The 26,097-nt window shown below is 38.1% G+C and overlaps 2 protein-coding genes across 4 annotated transcripts; one reads left to right on the top strand and one right to left on the bottom strand.

Annotated features, from left to right (window-relative positions):
* LOC144651702 (SUMO-activating enzyme subunit 2-like) lies at window positions 1-23,119 on the bottom strand. Of its 2 annotated transcripts, none has more exons than XM_078511652.1 (19): window positions 22,068-23,119; window positions 14,264-14,347; window positions 13,034-13,104; window positions 12,817-12,881; window positions 12,158-12,258; window positions 9,906-10,027; window positions 9,068-9,260; window positions 8,540-8,636; window positions 7,664-7,754; window positions 7,110-7,167; window positions 6,550-6,643; window positions 5,544-5,656; window positions 4,680-4,781; window positions 4,482-4,535; window positions 4,106-4,163; window positions 3,159-3,197; window positions 2,679-2,784; window positions 2,089-2,210; window positions 1-1,371 (listed from the first exon to the last, which is right to left on the bottom strand). In XM_078511652.1, exons 1-19 carry the CDS (start codon window positions 22,125-22,127, stop codon window positions 1,199-1,201), a joined length of 1,803 nt encoding a protein of 600 aa, XP_078367778.1. In that variant the 5' UTR covers window positions 22,128-23,119; the 3' UTR covers window positions 1-1,198. The 2 variants fall into 2 exon arrangements, with proteins under 2 accessions (XP_078367778.1, XP_078367777.1); XM_078511651.1 differs by lacking the exon at window positions 22,068-23,119 and adding an exon at window positions 16,852-17,020.
* LOC144651774 (centromere protein N-B-like) lies at window positions 17,318-24,256 on the top strand. Of its 2 annotated transcripts, none has more exons than XM_078511751.1 (8): window positions 17,318-17,563; window positions 18,894-18,950; window positions 19,455-19,537; window positions 20,310-20,477; window positions 21,248-21,349; window positions 21,928-22,000; window positions 23,143-23,279; window positions 23,871-24,256. In XM_078511751.1, the coding sequence occupies exons 1-8, from the start codon at window positions 17,350-17,352 to the stop codon at window positions 24,117-24,119; spliced, it is 1,083 nt and encodes a 360-aa protein (XP_078367877.1). In that variant the 5' UTR covers window positions 17,318-17,349; the 3' UTR covers window positions 24,120-24,256. The 2 variants fall into 2 exon arrangements, with proteins under 2 accessions (XP_078367877.1, XP_078367878.1); XM_078511752.1 differs by having other exon boundaries at window positions 17,319-17,563; window positions 23,146-23,279; window positions 23,871-24,248.
* The last annotated feature ends 1,841 nt before the right edge of the window (window positions 24,257-26,097 follow it).

Raw genomic sequence — 26,097 nt, 5'->3', positions numbered from 1 at the left:
TGCAAAATCAGTCAACTTTACTTCAGAGAAAAGTCTTTGGCAGCTCAATGCTGTTTAATTGAAATCTTAACGGAACAAAACTTTTCTGATTTACTACAATAACGCACGTGGGCAAAATTACATGAAAGTGAAGCTTACAACGAACCACACGCCTCCCTCACAGCACTGAATGTCCTCAGTTCAACTGACTAAGAAACTCTAACGCCAAATTAGGATCGATTCTACGAGAGTCCGGCGAGGTCTTAGTGTTGTCGGCAAATTTAGTGAAATGTAATATTCAAATCACAGCTAGCCTGCGAATACAACCGCCTCTTATCGCTTCATGCTGCTCTGCGAGAGAGAACTATCTCTCGCGAACGAAAAGGCGGCCAGGAGGGAGGAGAGGCGGCTGTAGTTCAGCCTGAGGAATTGAATTTTCTACGTTCGCACTGTATTTACTCTAAAAACTGTTTACGCCATGCAGATAAAATTTAAGAATATTCACTGTTTTACAAAATAGTCATCGTGGCGTGATGTCCACTTTGAGCGGTCCCCGCTACAGGAAAGAAACAAAAACGCGAGAAGAGAAAAAATGGCCGTCGAGAGTCTTCCAGTGCTCTCGCGGCCATTTTCCCGCGTTTTTCGCTTCACTGACAACGCTGGATGTAAAAAGAACGCAATGCACAAGCGACGAGGACACTCAATCTGCTTGGAGTTGTTTAACTCTCAGTTTGACCTGGAGAAAACGTTTTTCCCTTTGACCAGTAGATTTCTCTCGATTCAGTTACCTTTGCTACATCTGTAGTTTTCTGCGAAGGCTCTTATTTGCGTGTCACGCAACGCTAATGTGACCGTTACACGTGACACAACACAGCGAACACAGCGTTGTTGTAGCGAAGCGAATTCAGTAGAATTATCCTTCTAGTTTAAAAACATCTCAACCTGACGGACTTAAAATGTCTAGTTTAAGTTGTAATATTCTCGTCAAGTTCGCACATTTCTTTTTCTTGATTCTTTAATAGGGTTCTTACTCATATTCCTGCGTCGAGGAGTAAAAAGGTGCCTCGAACAGAGTAGCCAATAAAAACCGTGGTGGGGATAAAACAGAACTTTGGCAAACAAATTTTCGGTTTGTATCGACGCTAACAACCCTGGCCTCCCTGCATGTTACGAATTTCTGTTATTGCAAGGTTTTATCTTGTCAAATAAGTCCCCATTCTCAAAGAACAATAACATCGTCGTCGTCTTCATCTTCAGGGGCGTTTGACACTCTTGCTCGTTTTGCGTTCTTCAAATCTTGTTGTTCGTCGGTCTCCTGTTCGGATTCGTCTGCCTTTCTCTTTCGTGACGGCGCAGGTTCCGCATCAACGACCATCACATCCTCGTTCTCGCCTAAAAACAAACCAGAGTGAATTAAAAAAGGTAAAGTCTGCGTTGAAGACATGTGGTCCACCAGAACTTATCACGGTTTCCGGACTAAGAGTATTTCTACTTCCCCTTTGGATGGGATGCTAGTCCAGCGCATAGTTACCCCCACCCCCACCCCCACCAACATTTATTTCACTGGTACAAACTGGGTAGAGAGAGACACTAAAAGTCAAGTCATTTGCCAAACATCGCAACACAATGAACGGACAGGGCATTAACCGAACCACTCTATCAATAGCCATCGTAGCAAGCGTTTATCGTGTAAAAAAGATAGTTCTCCATTCATATCCGCATTAATTTTCGCGCGGCCAAAATCCGGAAAACTCTTAATTTCTTGCTATGCAGACTACTCTATCTAGACTGTGTGGCCAGTGTTCAAAGGGGTGGGAGAAAGGGAGTTCGAGCGCTAGCCGGAGAGAGCACGAACTACGATCTCTCTCCGCAGTCCAGTGCACTAACGATAAGGCCACCACGCCTTCCACGAGAGTAATTTAGAAACAGTATACTTTGTAGTGTATTCAAATTTATTCAAGTGAGCGGTTTTTGACAGTCCATATGGTAAACAGCAAGGCGGACAATTGAAATCCAATAAAACACATAGTTTACCCCTCCCCGTTACGAAAGAGACCGTCACATGACGACTGGACAATTGAAGTTAAATATTCTAGCACCAGAACTTACCCGTCGCAGCTTGGTTCTGTCTTTCTTCTGGTTCTGTTGACGGGCCGGGTTCTGGACTAAGAGGTCTGGGCGCTGGTATATCACCTTCCACTTCAAATTCTAAGTCGCTTTCTAAATTATCTCTGTAATGAAACAATTGCGCGTTCAATAGGTGCATTTTTCCTTTCGAGACTTTGACATTTTGTTTACCCTCGGTAACTGCTTTAGCACAAATACTAATGGGGCTGAGCTTTCAAACATTAGAAACAAATAAGTAAACATGGTTAAAAATCCTAACTGGCAGAAGGCGAACAAGTTGGCTATTTACAAAGCGTGGCCGAGGAGTTGAACTCGGGTCTACCGTGAAACAACTCCATGTAGCGGTCAGACTTAAACCTGGGGCCTCCGGATTTCAAGTCTGGCGCCCTTACTACTCGGCCACGCTGCCTCCAGTGGGAAGGGGATTAAATATTTTCCGCCTCCACGTATGTTACAGATCGCAAACAGTCCCTAATTTAGCGTATCATTGGTGAAACGCTGCTCCTGAAAAAGAGACTGATTTGAAGACTATATGTACAATTGGAGTAAAGTGTCTTGTTTTGTCATCATACCTGTGCTGAATATTAAGAACAAGTTGGTAGTTTTGAAGGAAGTCGTCTGCTTTCAATCTCGCGCTGTTGCCAACGTGGAATTCGCTTAACGTCTTTGGTAAATTTTCTACAAAGAAAAAGGAAGAGAAAAGTTATTGACACATCCAATAAGCTCTAGTACAGTCAACTCTCCCTAACACCGAGACTGTCGAGACCGGCTTCAACTGTCTGTCTAAGACAGGTGCCCGTCTTATAGGGAGTTTAGTTACAATAAAATGACTGAAAAACGGCAGGGATGGGACTATCACCAGGTGACTGTCTTAGAGAGGTGTCCTTCTTTAAAGGAAGTTTAGTTACAGTAAAATGACTGAGAAACGGCAGGGACCATCACCAGGTGTCCGTCTTAGAGAGGTGTCCGTTAAGAGAGAGTTAACTGTAGTCGGGATTATTTTTTGGACTATTGCAATTGAAATGGGGTCAGTTATAAAATGGTTCACTTACGTTCTGTTTCCCCCTCTTCGCTTGATATTAATATACTACCTGAGAATAAAAACAAAAAGGTTTTCAGTTAGAAGAATGAGATGAACTGTAGTCTAGGAAAAAGAACAGTTAGAGTTGGTTTCCATAAGATTGCAATAATCGCTCAAATCATTTGTTTTATTATTTTTTATGCGCACCGAATTTTTCTCAGTCACTTCTCAGACATTTTTTTTTCCCGCATCACAGCCTCAAGATGCAATGAGTGGCAAACACGATTAAAGATCAGGGTAGCCGCAAGAGGCAATCATTGTGCCGTGATTTTGTAAACCGAAAGGAACGTAAAGTTCGCCATGAGGTCAATTCGAAATTATCTATCAGTGTTAGCGTCTATTTTCAAAGAAAAGAGCGCTATGTATTGGTAATCAAATGGTGACGAGTGAAATTAGGAAATAATTTCACGCGCGTTTTTTCAAAATGCTAATAATTTCCCGAGCCTTTAATTATTAGCATTTTGACAAAATGCAAGTGAAATTTTTTCCTAATTTCACGAGTATACCATTTGATTAAAGATGAATCAACTGTCAATTATTTCTCAAATTATGACCGTAGTTCGTCTTGAATGAACTGAAACGGTGCCCGTGTGAAACGCTCAAAACTCCGCTCGATGCCATTTATGTAATTGGTTAAAGCCTTAAGAGTCGTTTTGACGTTTTGAAATATAAAATATCATCAAAAAGTTTATCATATGGCCAATGCAAGCTGGCTAAGATGAAATGCAAGGGAAAATGTACAAAGTTTAAGCTCTAAACATCCTTCATTACGGACGCCATCTTGTCGCTAACTACGTTGCCATGGCAATTTTATAATTTCACATGTGAAATTATAAATAAACGTTAAAATTTCGCGCCAAAATTAAGGAGTTATTTGTCACCTATGATATTAGCTGATAAACCATCGAGTGAACTAACCTTTACCATCCTCTATTTCAACATCAGGTGCCACCATTCCAAATCTTTCCTTTAGAATCTACAGCAAAAAAAATCAAATTTTAGATAGTTTGTTATGGTCGTCGTCGGGTTTCAAAAGCAATTTTGTGCTTGCACTGGTTTTGAATTTGCTGAGCTCTGTAAAACTCTAACAGAACAAACAAGCTGTTTTCAACCAATCAGGAGCGAAAATAAAAGATCGATTGCAGGTTGCTGCACGAACATCTTTCGGTTATACGTGTACATGTACTCAAAATGTCAAAAAAGAACTAAACAAGTACCGAGCAAAAATAAAATAACACTTCGAAACCGTAAAGGAGGAAATGATAATGAAACTGAACGCAAAAGAGACTCTCACCTTTTCTTCTAATGTCTTGACTGTAAGAGTTTCTGTATTTAAGAAAACTGTCACCTAGCGAGAACAAAAATAATGGCAATTGATGTGAATCTATCCACACAGTCGGCGAAACAAGACTGAAGTGCCGAAATGGACATATTTCAATTACTTCTGCACATAGCGTTGCCTCGAGAATTTAATATGTTTTTATTTTTTTACCTCTGGTGTAGCAGCACAAACGTAGCATTTGGGGTTTGGTGGAACAAGGCTACAAGGGACTAGTAACCTCTTTCTTGGGTTCGGCTGTCGGTTAAGGTAGATCTGCAAACACAATGACACATTAAAAAAATGCAATGACAAGGTATAAGGAAAGTATCACTGACAACGAAATATTCCTTGTTTACACTAAAGAGATCGGACGTGAAGCAGTGAATTCGTCAAACATGAGACTAGTGAGGTGGAGGTAAATTTTGCATCGGGTCATCGAGGTTACCATAGCAATAAAGCAACCAGGATGGGTAGCTAGGTCCATCGAGGGGTAAGCCCCCAGTATTAAATTTGCCGGTACCCATTTATACACCTGGCACTATGAGAGAGGCACTATGAGAGTAAAGAGTCTTGCTCAAGAACATAACGCTATGACCCCGACCAGCTGGCGTGCGTTTCTCAGAAGTCCCGAAAACTGTTCGGGTCCGAAAAGTGACCCGTAAAGCTCCTGAAAACGCTTTCTTGTGTTTCCCAAAACGCACTAGAATTTCGGTCACGTAAAAAAAACCACGTCATTTTCCCCCGAAAATATACGGGAGGTCTTGAGCTCCTGAAAACCCATCTCGGGGCTTATTTTGTCGCTATAAAATTGCACCTCCGAAGGACTTTTTTGAAAACAAAGGGCGGTGAGGGCCTTATTATCAAAAGGACAGCAGTAAAGGATGTGTGAGAGAAAGAAGTCTGGCAGAATACCTTGTCCCTTGAAACTGTACACAAATACAAGCCAAATTTGCTTTGCCAACGACTTTTTGCGGTGTACACGTAAATATCCTATTCTCTGAAGACTGCACTGTGATTTTATTTGTGCAAACTAACCGTTTTACATTTGTCCAGCTTTCCATTCAGGATGTTGAGAGCCTGCATGACTATCACCCCAGAAATTATAGCATTTGTTGTGGCGATGGCTGGAATGATATTGCCTGCCATGGCTATAGAAAAAATTAGAGAGAAGAACTATTATCATGAACATCAAATAGATTCCACATACAGGAAGTATGAAATAGAAGGTATAGTTTTCTTGTACTCTTTAGTTAATTAGTTAAATTCATTTAAAAAGTAGTTAAGAAAGCCACATACTACATAAACGTATAATAAAATATTTAGCAGCAGCACAGCTGTAATTCCAGTTAGAAATCCACAGTGACATTAAAATGGTAATTTTTTTTTACTTGTGTTGAATCAGATCCTGTCCATATGTAGCTTGAACTGTTAGTTATTCATTGACTATGCAGTGGAAATGTGCACAAAGTGCTTATCTGATCATTTCACTTTTAGTTGGCCTTCATTCTACTAACGTGCTTTACTTTTTACACACCCTCTCCCAACGGGGGAAACTGCTTCGGTCTTGCCTTCCCCTTGGCACACACATCAAAGGGACTATGTCACGGATTTTACCAGATTTTTGAACAACCAAAATTTATATTTCTGTTGCATGAAACCTAGAAATAATAGTCCATTTTTATTAAAAATTGCTATATTAGAGCACTGAAACTGTTAACTAGCATTATTGGCTGCGGATGGCGTGGATGGAAACGATTTGAAAAAGTTAGGCAAACGTTTTCAAATTGTTTCTGCGCGTCTTCAAAAAAATCGATATTTATAGCCATAGCTTGATTTCTATCCACAAATTAAGGTTATATCTTCCCTTAGATGTTCAAAGATAATGTTTTTTAAGGGTTAGGTTGCCTCCCACTAATTTCAGAACACTTTAGACCAACAATCTTCGAAATCTCTGTGACATAGTCCCTTTAAGTGGCTTTGCTTATTCTAGCAAACAATGAAGATGACTGTTTATAAGTTAACAAGTTCTTTTATCACAAACCTTTTATGTCAAAGCGGCTCTTCATGGGAATACTAAAAATGTGAGCTCTGACGTTTGCCGCACTCGTTACAAAGTCCATTGATGCAGCATCATCCTGTGTATTAAAGTAAACATGAATATTAACATTTTGTCATATCAACTCAAACATACAACTTTCTGTATCAACATTTTACTTTGTAATAAAATTAATAACAAGAACCAATTAGGAGATGAGGTTTTAAAATAGCAAGCTGTAAAAGGTTTACAAAAAAGGCAAACTGTAAAACACTTTTCTAAAATGTTTTAAATTTGGGTAAGATTGCTAGTAAATTTTTGCAAATTGAATGATCCTTAACAAAGGGCTTTTTCTTTCCTTCAGTTGAAGCTCATATAAAGTTCCCTGATGCCAATATACATGCTTATATACTCTAGTTTCACTACAAAGACAGTTTTCCATTAGTAATCAACACCCACTTGCTTGCAGTTGTTTTGGGGAAAAAATGCCATTATACTAAATGCTGATTATTGAAAAGGGTTAGTAAAAGATAATTTCAATTTCTTGCTTTAATGATTTTGCACACCTTATCCCACACTAGGTCTTCTCCTCTTGCAAGCAACTGTTGTTTTAGAATATCAATGCTGGAATGAGAAAGTTGTTTTTCATATTAATTGCTTTATGGCATAAAAGCCCTGCATACAGACAAGTTTACATGTACATGTAACATAAGCACTCAAATAACTATAAAAGTTTATCACATAACATCCTTGAATAGATAATTTTTATCAAAACAGTTAAAAGTAAAAATAAGTTTACAAGTAAAGTCTGATTTCAAGTCTAGGTGGCTGACTATGACATAACTAAGGGTATTTTCTACTTATCCCTGGATGGGATACTAGTCCATTGCAGGGTTACCCCCCAGCAAATAATCTGCTGGTACCCATTTCTACAGCTGGGTGGAGAGAGGCACTGAGAGACTACAAACACAGCGCAGGGACCCCAGCCAGGGTTCAATCCCAGACTGCTCAAGTCCTGCTTTAGTCTTAAGTCCAGCACTAGGCCACTGCTCAGCACTGCACCTACACAATAAAGCGCCTTAATAAACTAAAAATCAAAGCAGTCTCAATATTAACCAACCTTTGACTAAAGATGTCAGCACATTCCTCTGGACTCCACACTCTTTGGTCCTGTAAGCCATTGTCTGCCTCCTTTTCTTCATTACTGCATGCTGCAAATAATGTTTATTTGTGATTCAGAGCTAAAAATAATTAGTGGATCATAGGGTACAACCTGGGCATTCATTAATTTTCAGTTTCACCAACAACAGTTTCTTTCAAGACTTCCTTCCCCTATGTTGAAAGGTCACATGGTGAGCTACTGCTACCCCTGCATTTAAACCACTTACTGTGGAGTTGATCAAGTGACCTATGTACAGTGGATTTACAGTTTCTTGAACCTCCAAGGGAACAAAAAGTTGTTGCAAACTGCAGCGCATGATTGAGGGATGGAAAATGGGTAATTGTGAAGAACAGCTCCCGCTAACCGACAACTTACCGACATCTTACCGACACATCACCGCCAACATCATTGCCAAAGCCTGTCGGCAGGTTGTCGGCCAACAGACGACCGACAGCCGGCCGACAAACGGCCAACAGACGGCCGACAGACGGACGACAAATGGCCGACTGTCGGCTGACAGACGACCGACAAAAGACCAACAGTCGACCGACAGTCGGTTAGCGGGAGCTGTTCTTCACAATTACCAGAAAATGACTCGTGGTTTGAGGGTTTAGGTAATCAGGATTCTACTGTACATGATTGTACTTTAAAAACAAGAGGTTGGGGAATGATTTTGAAAAAAGTTATTCTCAGAAATGGAATGGAATTAATTGTTTAACAGTAGAAACTCAATTATTATCCAGACTTCTTGACCAACTTTTTTCTGTATTCCCAAATTTTTGCTATGTGGCCACTGTTAATTTTAATGAATGATAGGCATGCACTCTCTCATACCTTTTCGAATACTCTCCCAGTCTAATGGTACTGGAGGTTTTCTCTTTCTCCACAGCTTGTCCATCGATAAAAGGTACTTTATATCATCGTCAAACAACTAAACAGGAAACATGAAAACAGAAATCAATAAAGTATGAGAAAAAATTTACCATTGTACAGCCGGAAAGATTAAACCAGCCAATTATGTAAAAATGTTAGCCAACTAGAGACTGATGTTTGAATACTCACTCAAAAAGCTTATTTGTAATAATTATATTTAACTATAAGATTATTTGGCTTGTTTTTTTAACACATTTTATTTCTTACTTTTTATTAGGATTGTTAAGGGCTTTTGAATTGTGCCATCACTATTATACCAGATGTCTGCTAGCAATTCAAGCCAAGATTCCATATGGGAGATCATACTGTACAATAAAGAGAGTTTGAAATGAAGGCATCTTTCCCCACACAAAGAAAAAAAAAAACAATCAATTGATGAGTTCTGGCTAGACACCTTGAAGGGATAAATTTCATACCAAGTTCACTTACTTTATTAAACAACTTAACAGGATCATATCCTATCTCTTCAGCCCATGTTCGTGTTGATGCTCTCTCAATACCTCCAGCCACATTCTCTTTCTCTTGATTCTGAACTGCTTTCTCTCCTGCTGTTCCCACAGCTTCTGGGTCCTCTGTGTCAGGAGATACTTCTTCATCTGCATCAGCCTCCCCAAACAGTTGGCTGCAATATAAACACTGCATATGAAGCACGCATTGCAATGCCAATCTGATTACTATAAATTGTAACACCCATTCACATACTTGTAAATACATTTGCTTACTTATAATAACAAGAATCTAAGTAAACTGGATCTGGCCCTTACCCTTGTTTTCAATTAAAATTTCAGCTGGATTTACGTTCTCGTTTAGCCGGTGAAAATAGCCAGCAGCTGGCCCTTTACAACATCCCTGAATTAGTAAGAATGTGTGTTGTTCCAAGAAGTATCCATACCCACCCCCACCCCCCCCCCCCACATGTAAGGCTACCGGAAATTCTGAGGGGGAATGCCAGTCATCTCACCACCAAGCAATCTCGCCACCAACCAACTCGCCACCAAGCCAAGTCACCTCGGCTCATGGATTAAAAAACAAGGAATACACCAGTTTTGGTGGTGAGTTGGTTGGTGGCGAGGTGACCGGATACCGGGGGTCTCAAAAGACAAAGTTTTTAAAGGAAAGTATGAAGCTTAACTGGAATTTCCAGAGGCGTGGGGAGGGGGTTCAAACCAAAAAAAAACTTCCGTGGGGGAGATATGGATATTTTCCAGATAGTAGAACACAATACACATTAAAACAGTTACATGATTGGTTATATGCTGTAGCTTACTTGAAAAGATGTTTTGCCCAGACAATGCAGTGTATAGGTTCTGAAGGAGTATTTCTGATGGTGCAGCCAGGAAATGTTTTCTGAGTTGGTTTGGGTTGACACTCATAGCACTCTGTTACACCCTGTTCAGTGACAAAAGAAAAACAAAGAAAAAAACTCAACAACATTTCGCAGATGGTGACATAGGTGCTTATATAGCGCATTTACAAAGCTCAATGCGCTTCACAATTAGATTTTTATATTGGATGAGACAGGACATCAGCATATCAGATGAATTAAGATGTAAATGTACTGTGAGCAAGGTTGTAATTTGGTTGTATATGTTGTGGTTTAAATTTATCTTTGGTTTAAGGACGGTGCCTCCTATTGTTACTGCGCACTTGTTCTGCGCATCACGCAATGTATCGAACACACTGGACGCGCGCGCTTTTGATTAATTTGCTCGCGCAAAATGACGAGTTCGACTACGCAACCAAGCGCGCGACTAAAAATCAAGAAAGATTTCTGGTGCAACGAAATCCAGTTTATGGGCATATACTAAGCCAGGTACAGCGGAAAAGCAACATTTTAGTTGCATTGACCTCTAAAAATGGCTCACATTAATAGTTTAAAACAAATCGCTAAGCGCTTAAACGTAACTCGCAAACTGCTAACTACATATGGCGCGCGCGCGAGAGATGCAAATATTTAACTCGCTAGGGAGGGGAAAGGAAAAATGTAACAGAACCCAAAGACGATCGGATAGAGCTTGAAAAGAACTCGTATAACTTTTAAAAACGCGCGGTGACCCCTACTTTTTATTTTATAAAATCGAAGTGGTAAGTCTATAGAGCACATGTTTAGTTTGTCATTAAGTGAAAAAAAAAAAATTAGGCCGATTTTCTCGCCGTGCATGAGAGAGCTGTTTGAGTCAAAAATTGCTCAAACACAATTATTTTGTTAATAAAATCGTAGATCACGCAGTTTCAAAGACATTATTTGTTAGTTATTTTAAAGATTGTTATATTTAATGTTGATTTTGTTCATGAAAACCAATTTCAAATGGAATTTGCAAGGAATTTTATTTTATTTTACGTTTTCTTTAAAATGCCACGTCAGCACTTTTTTCCAGATTTCAAACTTAATTATCTCGAAAATTTGCGTGGCTACCCCCAATTTTCTTTTTGGATTTTAATAGCCCTTGGCAACATCTACATTTCTTGCACGGTCTTCGGCCAGGCAAAATTACTTCGTTATTAGTAGGCACCGTCCTTAAAATTTTTAAAACCAGTTTGATTTTGATTTTTCATTGTCTCATGTTCATTATTATAATCTGAAACAAAAGGAAATAAAAATCAAACCGGTTTGAAAAATTTTAAACCAAAGATAAATTTAAACCACAACATATATAATATATATATGCTGCTCCTCTTGATTGTACTTTTATGTTGCGACAATATTGAATCAAACATAAAGTTCAAATGTTGTCATGTCTGACCACATTTTTTCGTTTTGTCTGACCAAAATGGTGACTTCGTTGGACCCATGCCCTTTCAGGAAAAAAATAATATGCAGCCTAATATACATCACAGTCTAATAGACCTTGCGTTAGAAACTGTGTACTGTCAGTAATAATATTACAATGCCAATGCATGCCTTGTCTGCAATTTTCAAGAAATGGTTTGCAAATGGATGAACAAAGCTTGGCCATTATTCTAGTATGTGTTCATGGATCATAATAGTATACTTTCATCTCATATTACTTACCCAGGAGGGGTGGGGGGGGGACTCCCATATTAAAGGGATGGGGATGCTTGTTGGAAATTTGAAAATGACCCCTAAAAGAGACCAATCTGGGCGTAGCTCAAGCTTTTTTAGACCCCTAAAAGATACCAAAATTCTGTTCAAAAAGAGGATTTTTTTGTATATTCTTTTCGTGTGCAACTCTAAATGAGACCCTAACGGCTAAAAATATTGCCATTTTGCCTAGAACACCCTTAGCGAGACCCAAAGTCTGAAATTTATACCCCTAAGCGAGACCACGAGCATCCCAGTCTCTTTCATATGGGAGTCTCCCTCCCCCGGAGTACTTCTCTCCAAACAAATGCATATTAACTGGATACCAATAATTCCATGTAATCTAAATCAACCGTTGATGAAATAGCGGGGTTTACACGTACCTACTAGCTGCGTGAGCCACAACATATTAATGTAGGTACATAATATGTACATAAGCAGTCTTAAAGTAAAATATTAAAAATATGTCTTTGTACCTTTTTAATAACAGTGGCCTGTCCAAGATAACCAGCAGTGCCACTTTCTACTAGTGGCACATCTGCCGCCAGACACATTCTGTTGACATGATTTCTTGCAGCTAGTATAAAAGGTAAAGAAAAAATAATGGAATATTTAAAATGTGGCATGAGGAAATTTTCACTCGCTAGATTTTGTTTCTAATGCTTAACAGTAGTCAGAGAAGAGTGGTACATTTAATGTTATGGATTTATACCCTGGAATTAAGATTTGTCTCTGTCTCTCTGCCCAATGTATTTTGTCCTTTATACACAAGATGTACTTAAGATGTACTTAACTCCATGACTTACTTTTCTTTATCTTAACTACATTTTGTATTTAAAATTTATATAGCATTACTTATGTAAAGCATGCGCTCTGATTGGTTAATTAAGCAAATTTATATTTGCCCATAGGTGGACACTGAAGAATGTCTTCAACTTGAGTGCAAGCTCTGATGTGACAGTCAGTCGGTCAATCAATCAATCAATCAATCAATCAATCAATCAATCAATCAATCAATCAATCAATCACAGCAAAATATAATAATAATCACTAATTAAAATCAATCTGCTTATCAATTAACTAACCAATTAATCAATCATAACAACTTTGGGACAAATTCTGAAAGCCATCTCACCTCTGTTGTCCAGAGCATTCATCACCACATTAAACTGCTTATAATAGTCAACATTATACTCTGGGCTGTACAAATATTAAAAAAAGAAAATTATCAGCTATAAATTCATATGTAGAGTCAACAGACAAACGTATCTCTTGTACAACTTGTATAGTCTACTGTAGATAAGGATTATATGGACATACACTATTTTGTTAACTATTTTATTTTGTCTCACCTCATGATGTTATCGTGGCGAGCTTTGATGTTTGCATCAGGATTGAATCGCAGAGCACTTTCACGAGAGACCTGTATGCGGTGAAATGTTTTTGATTAGTTAAAATATAATGCAGCATTTGACATTACAAAATGTACCTGTTTACTGAATTTAGTCTGAGTCTGAGTTAACGTTGATGTTTATTGTACTTAGTCACTATTCTAATAGCAAAGTACTTCCACCTTATTTTGAAGACTTCTGCATAGAGAAGCAATTCTTTTTGCAAAATTGATACTGACATAGATCATATTTTGTTAATCGACTACGTAGCTTAGCTCAACATCATTTGCAATGGTTTGTTAAATTATTTTTTTATATAATTCCAATCTCTGATACCATCTGACTAAAATTAGATAGCGTACTTTTATAAGGGAGACTACTTTGTAAAAGGGCCCGCGAGGGTTTCCTTAGTCTTCCTCCCTACTGCAGATTGTAACAGACAAATATACATGCTGTATCATTCTATTATGGGAAATAAAAAAAAATAAAAAAATAAAAAAAAATTCTCTGCCTAACTAAGAGGCTGAGATGCTATTCCCTAGTTAAAAGGATGATGAAATTATGATTGTAATTATTATTTTTTTGGCCCTAACCAGCTTCTTGTTGATTGAGACATTTTCTGCACCTATATATCCATGTTCAAATTATAAACATTAATTTAATTGAGATAATCTGTGGACAAAGATCTTACTCAGAGTTGGCAGTACCGTAACTCCAAAAAATTGATAGTAGACATCAAAAGTGCTTTAAGACGAAATCCGCCAGGACTTCGGTGTTTTGGACTTTGTCCCTTTTCCCTGTTGCGCTTTTGTGTTCTGCTTCTCTTCGGTCTCTCCACCACACATCGCACATTTGGTCGCTGTTCCACTGTCGCTGATGTGCTGCCCTGCGGCTTTCTCTCGACTCTGATTGTTGTCAGATTTTTCCCCTTCCTTTTTCTTCTTCTGTCTTCTCCCCCACTGCACATTTTGGTTCCCTGTTCACTTCGCTGTCTCCCGCCCCGGCTTTCATTTTCTCCTCTGATTTTTTTGTGGTGATTCCATCTCGGGGGGCATAGGATTTATTCTGGATTGATTGTCAACTTTAATAAATATCTCGATTCCTAGTGGATTCCGTCTTAATTTTTCAGTTTTGGATGCTTTAAAATAATCCTGAAAAGGTAAAAAAGCCAAAATATCGGGCCTGACATACCTGTGCTTTGGACTTTCCAACATGCCTCTTTTGAAATAAGAACTGACGATTCAAGTTGCTTACATCAATGGTATCTAGATCAATCTAAACAAAAATAGAAAATACTTATTTACAATAACAGTGTTATCATAAACCTTTTCCTGTACATTGAACACATAATTTTTTACAAGGTTGGTATTAATAATATTAACGCGAATGTCTACAATGTATAGTTAGCTTGAATATTTCCAGAACAGTATGTTTAAAGGGCACAGTTGAAATCCTAGTTTGACTCCCATCATCATGTAGGATCCTAAACAGGAATATGATCCTACTTAATAGTATCCTTTAAATTAGGATTCTGTAAAAATCATATAGATATGTGTAAGATATTGTGTAAAATCCTGGATGATACTATAGGATTTCACAGGATAAACCAGTAGAATTTCTGCCAAAGAGAGAGGTCTTTTACATGTATCACCATGATGAGTTTGAGTTCAGAACATCAATAGTTCATCTAACACTTCATGAATGCCAGTGCGTTCTTAGGCAAGACACATCACTCTTAAAGACATTATCTCTCCAGGAGTACTAAATGGATATAGCCTGTTATGGGAGGCACGGTGGCCTAATGGGTAGTGTGCTGGACTCCGGATCAAGTAGTCCAGGTTCGAAGCATGGTCGGGGCACTGCATTGTGTTCTCAGGCAAGAACACTTTCTCTCATTAATGCCCTCTCTCCACCCAGGTGTATAAATGGGTACTGGCGAAATTAGGGGTAACCGTGCGATGGACTAGCATCTCATCCAGGGGAGAGTAGAAAAACTCCTTGCCGTTTAATGCTACAGAAACCGGGATAAGCTCCGGCCTGATGAGACACTTGGCTTGTACATGTATATGCAGGCTTTACCTATAGCCTGTTCCAGGCATTCCATTACTTAAGGGGCAGCCTGAAAAACGGGATTAGCTTGGAGAACTGAGAATGAAAAAATTGCAAGGGGCTTAGGGCAAGAGGAGCCTTCTCCCGCCACCCTCCCCCCCCCTTCTTAATTTCTGCTTGCCATTTTTTTGCGCTGTTCTCAAGCTAACAGAATGCCTGGAATGGGCTACCATGTAGAAAACTAACTCAGTACTGTAGTCAAGTGATGCTGTTTCTAAGTCCACTCTGGTATAAAACCTTGCCAGCAGATCTAGTTATATCCATCTTAATTTATTAAATTTTCAGCCACGGATATTGCATTTCTACATTCTGATTGGTTCACTCAATCCCGGTTGTCAGCTCTATACCTTAGTTTGACCTTATTTGGAAAATGATTGCGTTACTGTTGCCAAACTAAAATTTTTCTGCGGGGCGTCGTTCCATCAAAATGGTTTTGAACAGCAAATTTGGCGAGCTTTATGAACAAGAAATAATTAGCGGTGCCTACAAAAACCAAAGAAATTCCATAGTAAATTAAACTACGCAAAACAAAGGATAGATGCGAAAAGTGTAATTAATAATACTTTTAAACTGAACGCACAGCAAGAGCGAGTGAATAAAGTAGAAAAGCAGAAATAATTTACGAAAGAACGGCAAACTGACACAGTTCATTCAGTGTACGATAACTAGGCTCAGCACTTCAGTAAAGTTTGTACCTTTCAATCTTGGTTTCCTTTCATACTTTAGTAAACCTGTTCCACTTGAGCTCATTCGCTTCATAATATAGCAGTCTTGATGACAGCCGTGGAGCCGTAAGAAAAAAACACTTCTTCGACTGCACAAGACTTGTAGTTCCAGAAAAGGTGCCGTCTTCTCGTTCTTCTTTGTACTTTCCATGATTTGGACTTAGAGGGGATTGTGGGAAATCTTGAAACTCTCCTCGCTTTCCTCGTATGTTTCATTCAACTCAAGTGACACCGCCCAGAATGCGCCTCCTCATACTATCACTTCGTTACATCAATGAATTCCATTGATTTTAGTTCATGACTTGGAAGAATTAATAAAACAATTATTCCATTCCTGTTGGTTCAACTCGCGCCCCTGTGCTATTTACCACCTCGTATCCAACCGGACTATGGAATAATTGTTAAATAAAAGTGGCCATGTATTCTGTAGTTCCCTAGAATCAACGTATTATTCTACTCCTACTAGATAAAAATGCATTAGAATTTTGAATTCATATACTCTTATAGATAGGGGAGTCCTCTGTCAGCATCTCCCTTCCCCCTGCCAAAAAAGCCACCTACACCACCCCCTACCTTATAATTTCAAATATACATAACTCATAATTATCAGGATTGCTATTAAGTTAGTAACTACTGTAACCATGATACGGATTCCTGCTCTTTGCATACGGGGTTTTCATTGTTAACATAGCTAAATCGTAATATGATGCTAGTCATTGTGGCAAGCATGCAGAAGTCTGTGAGCATATACAACATTTAAAAAATTACTCTAGTGAATTTAATACGGATTTCGATGGGAGAATACGTCTTAAATTATAATAAATTGAAAAAGAAGCAAAAATTAAGTGTTTTGTGCATGTTTGTGCAACAAAGGGAAGTACACATGTTTCTGCGCACGTTTTTTATCGTGTCCGGGTTGTCTGGCGATCGACAAGAAAAACTTACCACTTCAATGTCCTTGAAACCAGTTAAAACCAAATTTTTGAGAAGCTCACAACCAATGCCACCTGCTCCAACCACTAGGACTTTAGAATTTTCCACGCACTGGGACAAATCACTTCCCAAAACATTGCGATAAATCTCCGATATTCCCGCCATCGACGCCATCTTGAAATTTTTGCCGGCTTGTTTTTCTGGCAGTCAGCGGTCGTACTTTATAGATAGCAAATACTTACCAAGGGGGTAGTAGTAAAAACAGGAATGAAAAGACCTTTTTCATTAATGAAGTTTAATTAAATAGCCTCTTCTGGTAATAAAAAGGAATTAAATATGTTCTTGTATCTTTTTGACCAAACATCCTTTTATGATCATTCTTTTACGTATAAATTTGACTTATGTAAAAAAATGGTTCTTATCCTACCCCCCAGGTAAAAGATTCACGGCTTTGATTGGCCACTTCATGTTTTGGCGCTCGATTCGTCTGTCGACGAACAAGATGGCGGGATGGCTGCGGATGACAGTCGTCGCCGAGATTTGTGTAAATTGTTCAACAAATTCAAGAAAGAAGAACTGCTTCATGGACTAATTGAACACGGGATTTTGGAGGACGGCCTGTTAGATACAGATGGCACGAAGAAAGCCTTCATCAATCGAATTCTGAAGAGCTGTTTTGCCAAAGAAGTGACAACAGATCATGTTAGCCTTATGGATCTTCTGTGTAAGCTCATGAAACTTCTCTTTCGATTTTATTTCTTGACAGAGACCGAGAGCAACAAAGGCTGGGGGTCAAAGAAGAATAGTTTCGAATCTAAATTATATGCCTTCCCCTTTTTTAAAAATAATGAGAAATGTAGCTAGAAAACACTCGACCTCATGCGCACCTATCAATGTTAAGCCCTTGAAGGGGGGGGGGGGTCGGGCTAACCACGGGAATTTGATCGTGAGGTAGGTCCCCAGGGTAGGGATTTTGATAGTACGTGATGGCCCCAGGATAGGGATTTTGGTCATATATAGAAGGTTTGAAGGACATCTGACCACCTTTCATGGGGATTTTGACCAATTATTTTGTCTCGGGGGTGGGGAATTTGACATTTTTTATAGAAAATGTCAAAATCCCCACCCCTTGCCCGACCCCCCCTCGGGCTTAACATTGATAGGGGGGTGCATCAGCTTGATAGAGAGGGGGCTTATTAAAAATTTGAACTTTCAGACGGGAGGCTTATGAGAGATGGAGGGGAGGGGGGCCTGTTATACGACGTGACCTGTGTGATAGATATAGAAACCACTTAAAGTAAAACTGCTGTAAAGATGTCTGTATTGAGACCCTGGCCCCCTCCGCAGCCCCCCCCCCCCCACTAAACAAAAACAACAACAAATTGCAATACACATCTCTAGGTGCTGACATCCAAAGGAACATGGTGCAGGGACATGTCACAGCGACATGTAACAGCAAAGTTCATACATAACTATAAAATAAAAATAAAAATAAATATATGTTTATAGTGGTCATGCACTTAGTTCATATCTCAACGAGATAGCTAGTTTACAGGCATGCCACTGAAACAGCGGAAAAAATAATTTTAAATGAACTAACAAGGTTAAAAATCCCAACTGGCAGGAGGCAGACCAGTTGGCTAATAAACAAAGCATGGTCGAGGATTTGAACTCGGGACAACCGAGAAACAAATCCAGCTAGTGGCAAGGGCAGGTCTTGAACCGGAGACCTTCGGATTACAATACCAGCGCCCTAAACCACTCGGCCATGCTTGCCTCCCCTTCTAGACCAGGAAAAAGTATAGAGCTGAGAATGAAGATACCATAAAAATGGAAAAGAACCTGGCTATTTTTTTCCAAGCTGCAACATTTAAGTTTTGAGGGTTTAGGAGGGCTTAAATTGTGTAGCCATACCACCCTACCCAAGCTTCTTTTTAAGTAGTTTTCCCACAACCTCCAGGAAAAGTTCCTTCTCCAGAGATAATCCACGTAATTATAGGAAATCGACTATCAGCAAACATCTTTCTTTATTTTTCCAACTTGCATGTTTTCAGATCACCAGGTTCATCCAAGTTGCAAGAAATGGACAGTCTACAAGCTCATAGGCTTTGGTAAGTGAAGATTCATAAAATATTATTTTAAAAAGTTGGATAGAATAATAATTATAGGTCCTGGAAATAGTAATTATGCTAATTTAACATGTCACTACCAGGTGAGCTACACAGAGACTTGTTTATGCTACTATTGATTGCCATTCTCGCTGGTCCTTCACATTCCCCACCCTCCCTCCGCAAAAAACTGTTATGTTGCCTAATAATTGCTGACACTTATAAATTTATTGCAATATCATCATCATCATCATCATCATCATCATCATCATTAGTTTACAGTATTGTTTACACAAATAATGTGCAAGAACACAAACCCCCAGAGAGTGCTTTACCTCTAACCACAATATGCCAGTGCACAAAATTGAATGTACATTTAGGGTAAAGGCATTGGCCACAATCTATCATAAGATCTTTAGGATTCCTGACCCTTGTTACCGGTACCCTGCATTGAGGCAAATACTGTTTTATTAATTTGTGTGTACTTCTTGTCTTATAAATATTTAGAGCCCGAAAAAGAATTGAATACATCAGACCCCCGGAAATTTAAGTCCCAGTTGAAGTCCTGTTTAGGACTCTACTTCAAAGTGGTAAGTTAAAAAAGGTTTTAGCCCAACATCTTCGTTTTTGGACAAAGGAGTTCAGTTTTATATTTGGAAAAATGCCATTTGCAATATGGTTTTTTGACATGGCATTGCTTAAACCAATGATATGCCACAAATTTCAACCTAGCAAAACCAGCGGCAGCTGAGGTTATTGCATTGTCTAACAAAATGATTAATTCAAGAAAACAACAAAAATCTGGCAGAGGCCTGGTCTTACTCATGCAATCATTCTTCTGACCACTTACACTTTAGACGGTCTGACTACATGTTACTTCACAAAGCAGATTAATCTGCAGATCAGTGGTTCAATGTAGTCTTGATACACCAATAGAGCGGTTTTCACTTGAGTGTCGAAAGTAAATTGTGTTTGCTTTGGTTTTGCATTACTACGCTTGGTGATTGGCTTAAAAATTTCGCACCACTTTCTCAGCCAATCAGGAGTAAAACCAAAACCAATCGTGACTCGCTCACGCAAGTTTTCCCGCGCTTCGTGCCAGCTACATGTATTTGTTTCGAGTTTTGATAGGTTCACTGGATTGTCTGTGTCCTTTGTGATTGGCCAGAGTAATTACTTTGGTTTTGGTTTTACGACACTCAATTGAAAACTGCTCTAATACACAAAATAAATAATGCATCTGATAAAAAAATGTAACAGACTCTAACAAATACACATAGTCATAATAAAATTTATTAATCTTTGAATTATTAACATACTGTAAATTTCTTTTAACAGATAAATTTGTCTTGTTTTTCAAAGGAAATCTTTGTTCATCTGTGGAAAAATGCTCTGTGGACACGGCTTCACATTTGTGAGGGAACATCTGCCAGTTTGCTGAGTAACACTGTGTTCCTTATTTACTATCCTAACTCAGAATATATCTTCATGTCTTCCATCAAAGCAGCACACAAACAGTATATCTTGCAGGTACAGTAAACTATCCTTCCTTTCTTATAATTAAGTTAGAGATCATTTACGATTCGCAACATTCAGTAAATTGCTTAGGGTTAAGTACTAGAACATGAGTGGGAGACATAAAATACAGACATAGACATAGACATAGACATAGTTTATTTAACCACGAAGAGCTCAGGAGCCGTAGCTCGTTAAAACGCTCTCGTGAAATAAAAAAGGTCTAAAAATTAAAATAAAAGACGGTTAAAAGGTAAAAAGTGTATATGTACAAAATTGAATGGTCAGCTGAAAAATTGAAAAAAATTGAAAAAAAATTGATGGTCAGCTGACCATCCCCCCCCCCCCCCCTCTCTAGCTTACCCAAAAATGTGTAAGGTTAGGTCTACAGACGGGCCTAGTGGCCCATTAGGTTGGAGCTTATCCCGGTTTCAGTAGCATGAATCGACTAGTTAGGAGTATTTCTACACTTGTGTAAGAAAGTGTCACTATTAACATTCTAACTTTTTTCCAATTGCCCAGAGACAAAAAAAATCACATTGACGCCGAGGAATGTAATTTTAAAAATTATTGAATGGATATTTTTTTGTTTTATTCTTCTGTAACCTAGGAACGCTGATGGATTTTCATTCAGATATCCATGATTGATCAGTGTTCACAGGTTAATTCTCCTGAGCCTGAGTGACCCAAGTTTTATTTAGGTAGCCTAATAACTGTATCTTGTACAGTCCGTTTAAAAAATCTCTTCCATCCATTGACGCGCCACATTTCACAATTCCTTGCAGACACTGTCAACTCTGCTACATTGTCAGACTCTAGAAGAAGTTAAGTTGTCAGGAAGGGACATGTTTTCACTCAAGGAACTTGTGCTTAACAAAAGTAGTCAGGTAAATGAAATTTTAAAAGGTTTTACCATCAAATTCTCAGAACTCAATGTCTCATGTTAAAAGAAATATTGGTAAGCAGGAAGGTCTGCAATGCATGCATTTAGGGCTACTGTGTCTATGATTCTACCCAATTTTTATTGACAAGCATCCTGGTCTGGCAATCCATGCAGTCACTGAGCCTTTCAGTAATAACAAGTGAACTGTAAAGTTCAAAATCCAACTATTGCAATTCTCACTGCCATCAACTCAATCATAATTACAATGATAGCCAACAAACCGTGGAAAAAAACAAATAAACAATAAAAAAACAAATTGGTTCAAAAGCAGAGAGCTGGCTAGCAGGCTAAGCTTAGACTTCAATTATTAAAGCCTGGCAAAAAAATTATTTCTGTTGACCTGAGTAAAATTGTTATCAGTAACAAAATGGGGATATCAGACAAAAGTGTTTACAGAAATTAGAGTATGGTTATCAAAATAATAATACTAACATGTAGACAAGTAATTTTGTTAAAATAAATATTTTTAAAAAAATAACACCTCATGGTTTTTTAAAAATGTAATATTTCTTGTTGTGTCAGGGAGCATTTAGCAGGTACAGATTAAATCAACTGGATGGGAATCCCCTAAGTAGGAAGAGAAAGAGAGAAAAAGGTGAGAGGGCAAAGTACTACCAGGTAATTAAATAACTTAATATGAACAATATACCATCATGACTTACTTGACTTAAACCCTTTCGCTCCCCATGGAGCATAGGTCCACGGAAACCACTGCTCGCCATCGTGTTCTGTTTTGGGCTATCCTTTCAATCTGCCCCCAGGTGTAGCCTGCTTTGCTCGCCTCGTCATCTACCGTCCTCCTCCAGCTGTTTCTGGGACGGCCTCGGCTCCTCTTCCCCTGTGGGTTCCATCTTAGTGCCTGCTTGGTGACATTGCAGTTTGTTTTCCTGAGGGTGTACCATCATACTGATATGGAAAAATCGCTTTGCATTTACTTTCAACACACATTAGCATACGCGACTACAATATTAATACTAGTTTCATCAGCAGAAGACCGCATCAGTTGGTCAACCGATGTTCAGTAAAACTTTCTTGGCTTCGGCTTCGTAAAGGCAACTACGGCGAACAGAATAATGATAACTTCTAAAATAATGGCCACCAAATTAGTGATAAAGTAACACATAAAATTATCCAAATTTGTCAATGGTCCAAGGTGTAGGAAGAGTCATATCTGATAGCCTGAGCCCTTTAGTTTTTAAAAATAAATACAACTGTAAGCCAGTTCTTTCTTAGATTTAGACCAGAAGGCTACCTAACTTTTCAATGAAAGAAGATGATCAAAAGAATAATGACTCCTTGTCATGGCCTACACTCTTACAGTTTCATAACATTCAAATGAGAGCGGTGCTAGCCTTTATAGAAGAAGAACCCCCTAAAATAATTAGCAAATTGTCAGTATTTTGGTCAGCAACATATAATTATTGGCCTGCAATACGAACAAAGAGCAACAGAAACAGAGCTGCAAAACTCTCTACATGGTTCATTTGTCTATGATACTTGCCAATAAAATTATTTGTTTTTGGAGTTAACCTATAATACTTCTTGGAAAAATCCCCTCATTTTTTTTCTATTTCTCATTCTCCCTTGAAACTTCCATTCTTGCTGTTATAACTCAGTAGAAACATGGAAACTGTTTTCTATTCTTAAAATTTGACGCTAGCTACATACAATCATGTAGATGATCACACTTAAACCTTAAAATTATGAATGATTTCAATCAGTCTTCTTTAAATTAAGCAGAAAGAAAAACTGAAGTTATGCAGAGTCAGGAAATAACAAGCGAGAACAAGGAAGAGGATCAGAAAAGGCAACAGTTCAGAGACAGTGCATTTGGCACCAACCCACAACCTGTGTTGGAAAGAGTGGAGTTTAAGGTTTGTATAAAAGAACAGTCATTTGTTTTATTTATTAATAAGTAATTTATAATCAGCTTCAAACACAGTCTAGCATGTCATGTGTAGCTATTAGGGCTTGTTGCAATCTGGCCATGTTTGGTTTGTTTGTTTGGTTTTTCTCTATAATGATGCATTATAATTGGTCTTCAGTGTTGAAAAACTTTATTTGGCAGCATGAAACAGTCACGAGAAGGGGTTGTGGGAGGGGCAGTGGCCATTAATGTATTAGACTCAAAGTCTTGTACAAAGTAGTCAAGAGGTTCATCAAGTTCTCATGTGCCAGTTATAAAAATAATTAATACTGGTGGGTAACCTTGTCACAGACTAGTACTCCATCCAAGCAGTGGAGTGGGTTGGGGTTAATATGCCAGCTTAAAGGTCTTAACTTCGTCAGAGACTAACAAGTACTCCTAAAGGTGCCATACCATCGCAACTTTCTAACCTGGCCAAGAGTGTTACGTTAAGACTGTTCTAGATGATCTGCAAGTTTGTTCTGGGTCAGGCTATTTACTTATTAGGAGAGCATGTTTGCAAAGAACTAAAAACCTCCTTTTAATTAACTTTCTAAAGATGCAAACAAGACTACGCAGCAGACAGCACTTCCCACAGCTAAACAGACCAATCTCCTGCAATGTAAAGTTTGAAGGACCAAGTGTAATAGAAGGTATTAAGAATCTTGCATCACAGAGTTTTGTTGATGTACCTTTACCATCGTACCTTGCTAATTTGCATTCCCTATCCAAGAACTCATTTTTCCTGACAGAAAAGAAAACCGCAGAGGAATGTAGTGCAGTAGACAGCACACAACAACATTTATAATAAGCTGCACTTAGTGTTGATTTTACTTATTAATTTTAAATTTTATTAAGAAATGTTTTAAATTTATAAACCTGTTTGTCAAACATTAATCATAATCAAAATTGGATTCAGAGAAAGTTCTTAGTTTATGGCTGGCTGTTTTAAAAAAAATTGAATACATTATACAAAATGATAACTCAAAACCATTAAAGTGCTACTATGATCAAATTTTTGATCTTCATATTTTTACATTTTCGTGAACAATAAGACTTTCGTACTCACCTTGCCAAATTTCAATCCATTACGAACATCAGAAGTCGTTGTATTATAACATTTATTCCAGAGAATTTACGGCCGCCATTAATCAATTTTGTTCCAAGGCTTGGTTGCGAATAGGGAGAAAATGACGTCAAAGGCTAAAATACCTCACGGGTTGAAATTAGAATAACAATCAGCATAGAAAATTGCACGAAAAACAAGCCCAAAGTTTTTGTTACTTTTCGCATGATTTTCACTACATATTGTTATTATAATTTCAACCCGTGAGGTATTTTAGCCTTTGACGTCATTTTCTCCCTATTCGCAACCAAGCCTTGGAACTAGGTTGTTTAATGGCGGCCATAAAATATCGGAAATAAACGTTAAAACAAAATGACTTCTGATGTTCGTAATGGATTGAAAATTTGCAAGGTGAGTAAGAAAATCTTATTGTACACGAAAATGTAAAAATATGGAAATCAAAAATTTGATCGTAGTAGCACCTTAAAGGTCTTTAAAGTTTTGAGCAAGAAGTAAGAGATGCACATGAAAGCAAAAACAAAATGCCCACACAGCCATTTTGTTACCGACATTCTCTATGATCCTTTCCATTAGTCAGCACCAAAAATGAAAACCTCTGGCTGGCTTTACTGGTTATTCCTGCTCAAATCTGATTTCCTGACAATAAAAATAATCGCTCTACAAATGCTCTGGCCAAAGGTGGTTATTCTTGGTGCTGACCAAAAGGATCACAACCTCTGGGAAGGGGTAATGCTCCCCTGGTAAAAAAGATGTTTCTCTCTGGGCATACTCAATATTCATTATAATGCAGGTAAAATTTAATAGCAGATAGGATAATAGCAGATGGTAGGGGAGGGTAAGTAAGGATGGTGAAGAGGGGTTCAGAGACCGTAAGGGAGGGGAGGTGCTTTAATTTTATTTTTCTTCAACCTACACTGTAGTTTTAAAAAATTAACCTAGGTTGAAAAAAAATTACCGTAACATTAATATTGCACTGCAACAGTTACAATACAGGAACTGTCACAGATTTAAGCCAATTTTAGGCATAAGAAGCTTTACTAACATTAAGTTTCATCTAGGCAGTAATTCATTTTGGCAAAACTTTATTTAATAGACTAAAATCAGACATAACACATTTGAGAAACATCTGAGTTTGTACAGTATAAAACGCCGGGGGAGAGTTTTAAGGGATAGAAAACCTGTTTAGTTCAATAACATTTTTACTGACAGTGTGTATAATAATTTATAGACAGGTGTAATTAGCAAGCCACTTTTACAATGTTAACATTGATTATTTTAGTAGGTGACAGTATTTTTTTATTATTTTATTTTTTTTTTACAAAAATAGTGAATTGATTATTCAACTATTTTCACTTGATTTCAGTTGTTGGCTGTCATTTAAAAAATTAATGCTCGCAGTATTATTCAGATTTTGTGATAAGTCTTATTATTAAAATATGTTTTTAACAATAACTGTGTACAAGCTTTACTTTTTTGTTCTTTTATATCCTATCTTTAGTTAATATTTCATAGTTGCCTTGATACAAAATCCAAAAAAAAAAAAACATGTATCATTATGATGCGTAAATCAGTAAATCAGGTATGTACTATTGTATAATAATAATTATTATTGAAAATGGAAGAGTAACCAGGATTCATAATTAAGTAAAATGATTTTGAAACGTTCTCTGGTTAAAAAATTGTTAAAATATACGCTTTC

Source organism: Oculina patagonica, chromosome 4, assembly GCF_052425735.1.
Source record: "Oculina patagonica isolate OP01 chromosome 4, crgOcupat, whole genome shotgun sequence".
NCBI lineage: Eukaryota > Metazoa > Cnidaria > Anthozoa > Scleractinia > Oculinidae > Oculina > Oculina patagonica.
This window is presented reverse-complemented; position numbering and strand designations above follow the sequence as displayed.